We start from the raw sequence: 9,476 nt of genomic DNA, 5'->3' as shown, positions 1-9,476 counted from the left end.
GAGTGGTCAATAAATGCTTACTTACTTACGTGCTTACTCTGTGTGTGTGTGTGTGTGTGTGTGTGTGTGTGTGTGTGTGTGTGTGTGTGTGTGTGTCTGTTTTGCTGTGTTGTGTTGTGTTGTGTGTGGGGGGTGCGTGTTTCTATGTGAGGAGGAGGGGGGCTGCTACCATCTGCTATTGGCCTAGCTTGCCGCAGCTTCCTTCTCTTTGAAGTCACACAACAAAAACATTTAAATGGCAACCAAAACCTTCCGCAAAAAGGAGATCCGACGTGCCGTCTACGGCACTTGCTTGGTGGATGCGCCCGTGGGCGGGTGCAGCGTGGAGGCCGCGCCCATCCGGGTGACGGTCAGCGTCCGCCGGCGCTGCGGGTGCTGGGGGAGGCTGGCCGGAGCCTGGAGGGAGGCGGCCGCGTTTTCCTTCGTCGACAGGCAGCGGGCCCCCTTCTTATCCAACGCCTTCCTGGACCTGGAGCACGTCTTCCGGTACAGCAGCGAGGCGGACGCGGGCGCGGCGCAAGTTAAGATCTGTCTGACGCTCCTTAGCGGCCAGACGCGCGTGGCCAAAGTGGGCCTGGAAGACTTCTTGGGCCAGCTGATGCAGAGCGGCCGCCCAGAGTGCTTCACCCTGTACGTCTACGAGGGGAAGGTCGCCCTGCTGCAGACCCGCCAGCCATCTCCGGAGGTTCTGACGGAGTGGCTGTTTGACGGGAAGGGAAATGACGCCCACAAAGGGTCAACTAACAAGGACCGTGCCTGCTATGACCCCGAGGTCACTGTGATAGACAAGTGTCAAGAAAAGATGAACCCCAGTGACTCAGAAGAGAGTGCATGGGAAACCCCTGAGAATGACGCACAGGAAAGAACATGGGAAACCCCCGAAGAAGACTCAGATGTGAATGCATGGGAAACTCATGAAGAAGACTCAGATGTGAGTGCATGGGAAACTCCCGAAGAAGACTCAGATGTGAGTGCATGGGAAACTCCCGAAGAAGACTCAGATGTGAGTGCATGGGAAACTCCCGAAGAAGACTCAGATGTGAGTGCACGGGAAACTCCCGAAGAAGACTCAGATGTAAGTGCATGGGAAACTCACGAAGAAGACACAGAGGAGAGTAAAGATAACTCAGGCGAGGAGAGTGGACTTGACACTGCTGAAGACACAGATAAGGAGAGTGGATGGGAGTCTGACGATGAAGACTCAGAGGAGAGGGTGGCTGACGAGGACACGGAGGAGAGTGGAGGGGAGGCTGATGACAGCACAGAGGAGGAGACTAGATGGGAGTCTGAGGACGAAGAATCCGAGGAGGAGTGTGAACGGGAGACTCCCGGAGACTCGGATGAGAGTGGATGGGAGACTCTTGAAGAAGACGCAGAGGAGGAGGCTGGGCGGGGCACTGCTGGAGGCACAGAGGAGCGTGGCGGCCGCAGCTTCCTGGCGAGGCTGGGGCGGCGTGGCACAACCGCCTCGCGCTGCTCCTGGCCGCCGCTGCGGTCTTGGTCTCGCGGGTGCCACTCGCTGACCCTGACGAGTGGTGGTGGGGCGGCGGCGGCGGGGGGCTGTGAGGGGCGTGAGGCGTAAGGAGAGAGCCCCAAGACTGTGTTACTGTTGCATTTCTCATTCTTATTTACAACTCTTATCTATTATCCTGCCGGTACAATTTTTCTACGTACGTACAAACAGAATGGGAAGTAGTAGTAGTAGTAGTAGTAGTAGTATGGGTGGGTTGATGGGGTGGCAAGGAGGTGGTGATGGGGCTGGAAGGAGTAACGTGATAGGGGTTTAATTTGGATGTGACGAGTGGTTGAATGGTTGTAGGGTTGGTGGGCTTGCCAGTCGACGTGGTGGGTTGACGTGGTGGCTGGGAGGTTGTGATGGGGCTGAAAGAAGTACGTTAATATGTGTTTCATTTTGAGTTGAGGGGAGTTTAGAGGTTTGGAATAGTTGAGAGGGTTACAGAGTGGCGTTTAGAAATGGTCCCAGTCAGATTGATAGGATTTTAGGCTGGTAGGAATTTGGACATGACATTCCAAGGGATTTGGGCTGCTAAGAGCTTCATTAAAGTTGACCTGACTGTGTAAGTTGATTTTTAGTTTGGCATTATATTGGCAGTAATGATATTAGACGAGTTGGGGGGCAGGTGAAGTCAGGGTCAAATTGACTGGAGAATAATGAATTTAGAGGAGATTTGGGCAGACAAGAGCTAAAGGTTGACCCGATAGTGTAAGACTTTGCACCATATTGGCTGAAGGGTTGCTGGCAAGAAAGATGAAGGAAAATTAGGCTGAAATACATGTTGTTGGGGGTTTAGTTCGGCAGAAAATTAGACGTGATTGGCAGGAGATTTAGACAGACAAGAGGCTTAAGTTGACTTGCCTGTAAGGTCATGTTGGTTGAAAGGTTGGTTGACAATGGGAAAGAGGTTGAGGGGGAAGGGCTGTAGTTTGACAGAAATTTAGATCACCGTAAATATTAAACAAAGCGTCGACAAGGGATTAAGTTTAGCCTGATAACAGCATGTGTTAGGAAGGGTGTTGGAATCAGATTAACCACAGAAGGATTGTATGTGTCGAGTAAAGGTTAAGAAGAGCTGCTCCGATGGGGCTTTAGGTTAAGAACAGCCAACGAGACTCCAAATAAGACAAAAAGATATCAAGTGTATTTTGTTATTTAGTTAGCAGGAAAACGAATGGACGTAAGACTAAAAAAAGCTTCGTTAACACTACTTTAAACAACAACAACAACAACAACAACAACAACAACAACAACAACAACAACAATAACAACAGCAACAACAACCCCTCACCTCCCTCCTCCGCCACCTCAGAGTAATGATACATTGCTCTTCATCCTCCATTTCCTTCCCCTTCCTTCCCTTCCCCCATCCATATCCTCCCACCTCCCTCCTCCCTTCCTTCTCTCCGTCCCTCTGCCCCTGCCTTGTTCTCCCCTCCCCTCCCCTCCCTCTCGTTTCCTTTCTTCCTCCTCCTCCTCCAACTCCTCCTCCTCCTCCTCCTCCTCCTTCCCCCCTTCCTCCCATCGCCTCTTTTTTTCACAGCTTGGTCAGTCATAAATCCCGCGAGGCGAGGCAATGGAGGTCACGGGGTCAAAAGGCAAGTGTTTATATTATTATTATTATTATTATTATTATTATTATTATTATTATTATTATTATTATTATTATTATTATTATTATTATTATTATTATTATTATTATCATTACTGGAGTTGTTGTAAAGATCGTTTCATCCCCAATTTTTTAGTTTTGTTTTCCTTATTGTTTCTTTCACATATTTATCTATCTATCTCTATCTATCTTTATCTTTATCGGTCTATCTTCCTTTTAATAATATTATCCTTTGGTCTTTTTTGCGTTGACTTCACTATGTCATTTTTGTACTTATTGTTATACTTATTTATCCACTTATTTCTGTATTTATTAATTTTTTCGTTAAGTTAGCTCGTTAGTTACCTAGCTATATAATTACTCCGTCAACCATTTACCAATCTCCTCATGACAGCATTTCTCACACGTACAGAGGCAGCGAGCGGCGGACGAGGAGAGCCATCTTGAGGGGGTTAGCGGAGGGGGACAGGCGGGGCAGCCTCACACCTCACACCTGCTCTCCCTCCCTCCCTCCGTGATGCAGTGCTTCGGCGCCACACAGACACGCTACTTCGGCCGGGTAAGTACCTGAGGCTCTGTTCTGTTCTGTCCCGTGCTTGTAAAGGCTGCGGCAGGAAGGTTGAGGGCGGACCGTTGCTGTGCGGAGGTAAAGGGTGAAAGGAAGGATTGGTTATAGTGGTACTAGTGGTTGTTGTTGTCGTGCTGAAGTAGATGTTGTAGTACGTAATAGCCGTGGTGGTTGTGGTGGTAGGAAAGGGGTGGTAGGAACCGTAGAGTTGTGTTGTTCTTGTTTATGTTAGCTTTTCTGCCAGCCTCGGTCCACACAAGGCTGCATGTACTCAAGATATTTCCAAAGACCTCGCCTGTACCCGCCACACCACCGCTGCTGCGTCGCTCCAAGAAAATCCTCCCCAGCCTCCAGGAAGCCACACACGTTGTCCCTGGAACAGCTTGACAGGCCCAGTACCTGTAACGTGTTCACCAGCATGACTGAGCCCGTCCTCGGCGTCTGGTGTCTTAAGACAATGGGGGGAGGCGAAGAGATGAAAGGGAATAGGGAGAAGAGCAAATATGGAGGAGCAGAATAAAGGGAAGATTCAGTTAGAGATGCATACTCCATACGAGGGCGGACAAGGCCCCTGTAAATGGATAGCAACTGTGCGGGGGAGAAGAACTGGCGGAGACAGTACAGAACGCCCAGCATCGAGGAAGCTGATTTAGTAAAAGAAGATGTATGAAGTTTCCAGTTGAGATTTTGAGTTAAGGATAGACCGAGGATGTTTAGTGTTCAAGAAGGTGACAGCTAAGTGTTGTCAAAGAATACGGGATTGGTGTTTGGAAGATTGTGTCGAGTGGATAGGTGTGTTTTTGAGGCGTTGAAGGACACCAAGCTCTTCATGCCCCAATCGGAAATAATAGTAAGGTCTGACGCTAAGAGTTCTGTCGCCTCCAGCCTGGAATCATATAGTTCCTGTTGGGTGGGTCTTCTATTAAAAGAAGTTGAATAATGCAGAGTAGAGTCATCGGCGTAAGAATGGATAGGACAGTTTGTTTTGGAAAGAAGATCATCAATGAACAACATAAAGAGAGTGGGAGATAGGACAGAACCCTGCGGAACACCACTATTAATAGGTTTAGATAGGTGTGTGTGTATATATATATATATATATATATATATATATATATATATATATATATATATATATATATATATATATATATATATATATATATATGAGAACTAAAATATATTTCTACGATTAGATAAATACTATCAATCAGTGGAATATCAACAAGCACACAGACACACACACACACACACACACACACACACACACACACACACACACACACACACACACACACACACACACACACACACACACACACACACACACACACACACACACACACACACACACACACACCAATACTGTTAATAATAAAAGAGAGAGAGAGAGAGAGAGAGAGAGAGAGAGAGACAAATATATTTCTACGATAAGAAAAATGCTATCAATCAGTGGAATATCAACAAGCACACACACACACACACACACACACACACACACACACACACACACACACACACACACACACACACACACACACACACACACACACACACACACACACACACACACACACACACACACACACACACACACACACACACACACACACACACACACACACACACACACACACACACACACACACACACACACACACACACGAAAAAAGAAAAAAAATATTAGTAGGTGAAGGTGTGCGCGAATCAGTGTCGGGGAGGTCTGTTTGAGTACCCCTTCAAACGGTGTAGCTCATCCTTTCTCGCTCCCCTGCGCAGTACTGTGGTAGAGTATGTAAATATGCGTCCGGGAAGGCGCCGATACTTAGCCCACGATGGGTTGTGTTTAGGTTACTGGCGAACCTCTTCTAGCGGGGATGGTGTTCCATAGCCATCATGCTAACCAACAAAAGAACAGACAGACGGACAGACACACAGACACACATTATAGCTCCTAACGTGTGCACGATCACCTCCACGCCCTCTTCCTTCCCGTGCTCGATCTCCAAACATCTACACTCACCGCGTGAACGGCCTTGACGCAGCCAGGTGAGACGAGAAGAAAACGTGAATTACAGGTGCCTACCGACAGGATGCCTGTGTGTGTGTGTGTGTGTGTGTGTGTGTGTGTGTGTGTGTGTGTGTGTGTGTGTGTGTGTGTGTGTGTGTGTGTAATTCACCTCTTGGTCTGCTGCGGGTCTCTCTCGAGACAGCCAGCCGTTCCCCTACGGAAGGGCACAGACCTCGTAGTACCGATCTTTGGGTAGGACTGAGACCACTCCCACACAACACACCGCGACAACGAGGTCACAACTCCTTGCCTGACGTCGCGTACCTACTCACTGCTAGGTGAACAGGGGCTACACGTGAAAGAAGATAAACCCAACTTACACTCGCTAGAAAGGCAAAGGTTGAGAGGAAACTTGGTCGAAGTCTATAAATGGATGAAGGGATTTAATAAAGAGGATGTTAATAAGATTTTGATAGTAAAAGAGCCAGGTAGGACGCGTAGCAATGGTTTTAAGTTAGACAAATTCAGATTTAACAAAGACATAGGCAAGAATTGGTTCACCAATAGAGTGGTGGACGAATGGAACAGCCTTGGGGGCCATGTTGTGGGTGCCAATACCATAGATACATTCAAGAAGAGGTTAGATAAAGCCATGGATGGTGAGGTAAGGTGGGGTTGAGTGTACAGGAGCTGCCTTGTATAGGCCAACCGGCCTCTTGCAGACTCCTTACGTTCTTATGTTCTTACGTTCTTCACCCGGCCGGGGAATTGAACCCCGGTCCTTCTGGTTGTGAGCCAGACGCTCTACCCCTGAGCTAACCGGGCCGTATGTGTGTATGTGTGTGTGTGTGTGTGTGTGTGTGTGTGTGTGTGTGTGTGTGTGTGTGTGTGTGTGTGTGTGTGTGTGTGTGTGTGTGTGTGTGTGTGTGTGTGTGTGTGTGTGTGTGTGTGTGTGTGTGTGTGTGTGTGTGTGTGTGTGTGTGTGTGTGTGTGTGTGTGTGTGTGTGTGTGTGTGTGTTGTGTTGTGTTGTGTTGTGTGTGTGTGTGTGTGTGTGTGTGTGTGTGTGTGTGTGTGTGTGTGTGTGTGTGTGTGTGTGTTGTGTTGTGTTGTGTTGTGTTGTGTTGTGTTGTGTTGTTCTGTGCTGTGCTGTGCTGTGCTGTGCTGTGCTGTGTTGTGTTGTGTTGTGCTGTTTTGTGTGTGCGTGTGTGTGTGTGTGTGTGTGTGTGTGTGTGTGTGTTTTGTTGTGTTGTGTTGTGCTGTGTTGTTTGTGGAGGGGTTCTTGTCTGTTTCTGTGGGGAGGAGGGGGGGCCGCCGCTACCATCTGTTACTGGCCTAACTTGCTGCAGCTTCCTTCTCTTTGAAGTCACACAACAAAAACATTTAAATGGCAACCAAAACCTTCCGCAAAGAAGAGATCCGACGTGCTGTCTACGGCACTTGCTTGGTGGATGCGCCCGTGGGCGGGTGCAGTGTGAAGGCCGCGCCCATCCGGGTGACGGTCAGCGTCCGCCGGCGCCGCGGGTGCTGGGGAAGGCTGGCCGGAGCCTGGAGGGAGGCGGCCGCGTTTTCCTTCGTCGACAAGCCGCGGGCCCCCTTCTTATCCAACGCCTTCCTGGACCTGGAGCACGTCTTCCGGTACAGCAGCGAGGCGGACGCGGACGCGGCGCAAGTTAAGATCTGTCTGACGCTCCTTAGCGGCCAGACGCGCGTGGCCAAAGTGGGCCTGGAAGACTTCCTGGGCCAGCTGATGCACAGCGGCCGCCCAGAGTGCTTCACCCTGTACGTCTACGAGGGGAAGGTCGCCCTGCTGCAGACCCGCCAGCCATCTCCGGAGGTACTGACGGAGTGGCTGTTTGACGGGAAGGGAAATGACGCCCACAAAGGGTCAACTTACAAGGACCGTGCTTGCTATGACCCCGAGGTCACTGAGATAGACCAGTGCCAAGAAAAGATGGACACCAGTGACTCAGATGTGAGTGCATGGGAAACCCCCGAAGAAGACCCAGATGTGAGTGCATGGGAAACTCCCGAAGAAGACTCAGATGTGAGTGTATGGGAAACTCCCGAAGAAAACTCAGATGTGAGTGCATGGGAAACTCCCGAAGAAAACTCAGATGTGAGTGCATGGGAAACTCCCGAAGAAGACTCAGATGTGAGTGCATGGGAAACTCCCGAAGAAAACTCAGATGTGAGTGCATGGGAAACTCCCGAAGAAGACTCAGATGTGAGTGCATGGGAAACTCCCGAAGAAGACTCAGATGTGAGTGCATGGGAAACTCCCGAAGAAGACTCAGATGTGAGTGCATGGGAAACTCCCGAAGAAGACTCAGATGTGAGTGCATGGGAAACTCCCGAAGAAGGCACCGATGTGAGTGCATGGGAAACTCCCGAAGAAGACACAGAGGAGAGTGCATGGGAAACTCCCGAAGAAGACTCAGATGTGAGTGCATGGGAAACTCCCGAAGAAGACTCAGATGTGAGTGCATGGGAAACTCCCGAAGAAGACTCAGATGTGAGTGCATGGGAAACTGCCGAAGAAGACTCAGATGTGAGTGTATGGGAAACTCCCGAAGAAGACTCAGATGTGAGTGCATGGGAAACTCCCGAAGAAGACTCAGATGTGAGTGCATGGGAAACTCCCGAAGAAGACACAGAGGAGAGTGTAGATGACTCAGGAGAGGAGAGTGGACTTGACACTGCTGAAATCACAGATAAGGAGAGTGGAAGGGAGTCTGAGGACGGAGACTCCGAGGAGGAGAGTGAACGGGAGACTCCCGGAGAATCGGATGAGAGTGGATGGGAGACTCTTGAAGAAGACGCAGAGGAGGAGGTTGGGCGGGGCACTGCTGGAGGCACAGAGGAGCGTGGCGGCGGCCGTGGCTTCCTGGCGAGGCTGGGGGCGGCGTGGCGGCACAACTGCCTCGCCCTGCTCCTGGCCGCCGCTGCGGTCTTGGTCTCGCGGGTGCCACTCGCTGACCCTGACGAGTGGCGGTGGGGCGGCGGCGGCGGGGGGCTGTGAGGGGCGTGAGACATAAGGAGAGAGCCCCAAGACTGTGTTACTGTTGCATTTCTCATTTTTATTTACAACTTTTATCTATTATCCTACCGGTACAACTTTTCTACATGAGTACAAACAGAATGGGAAGTAGTAGTAGTAGTAGTAGTAGTATGGGGCGGGTTGATGGGGCGGCAAGGAGGTGGTGATGGGGGTGGAAGGAGTAACTTGATAGGGGCTTAATTTTGATGTGACGAGTGGTTGAATGGTTAGAGGGTTGGTGGGCTTGTCAGTCGACGTGGTGGGTTGACGTGGTGACCGGGAGGTTGTGATGGGGCTGAAAGAAGTACGTTAATATGTGTTTCATTTTGAGGTGACGGGAGTTTAGAGGTTTGGAATAGTTGAGAGGGTTACAGAGTGGAGTATAGAAATGGTCCCAGTCAAACTGATAGGATTTTAGGCTGGTAGCAGTTTGGACATGACATTCCAAGGGATTTGGGCTGATAAGAGCTTCATTAAAGTTGACCTGACAGTGTAAGTTGAATTATAGTTTGGCATTATATTGGTAGTAGTGTTATTAGACGAATTGGGGGTTGAAGTCAGGGTCAAGGTGATTGGAGAATAATGAATTTACTGGAGATTTGGGCAGACAAATGCTAAAGGTTGACCTGATAGTGAAAGACTTTGCACCATATTGGCTGAAGTACATGTTGTTGGGGGTTTAGTTCGGCAGAAAGTTAGACATGATTGACAGGAGATTTAGGCAGACAAGA

At 49.5% G+C, this 9,476-nt stretch overlaps 1 protein-coding gene and 1 non-coding gene across 2 annotated transcripts; one reads left to right on the top strand and one right to left on the bottom strand.

Annotated features, from left to right (window-relative positions):
* The first annotated feature begins 230 nt into the window (after positions 1-230).
* On the top strand, positions 231-8,783 carry LOC126994839 (clumping factor B-like). The gene is made up of 2 exons (XM_050854110.1): positions 231-772; positions 7,630-8,783. Exons 1-2 carry the CDS (start codon positions 236-238, stop codon positions 8,725-8,727), a joined length of 1,635 nt encoding a protein of 544 aa, XP_050710067.1. The 5' UTR covers positions 231-235; the 3' UTR covers positions 8,728-8,783.
* Trnav-cac (transfer RNA valine (anticodon CAC)) lies at positions 6,461-6,532 on the bottom strand. Its single transcript has one exon. It is a non-coding gene; the product is annotated as a tRNA-Val (tRNA).
* Positions 8,784-9,476: the final 693 nt, after the last annotated feature.

This window comes from Eriocheir sinensis, unplaced genomic scaffold, assembly GCF_024679095.1.
Source record: "Eriocheir sinensis breed Jianghai 21 unplaced genomic scaffold, ASM2467909v1 Scaffold89, whole genome shotgun sequence".
Taxonomy (NCBI): Eukaryota; Metazoa; Arthropoda; class Malacostraca; order Decapoda; family Varunidae; genus Eriocheir; species Eriocheir sinensis.
Note: the sequence above shows the minus strand (reverse complement) of the source record. Positions and strands in the feature narration are given on the sequence as shown.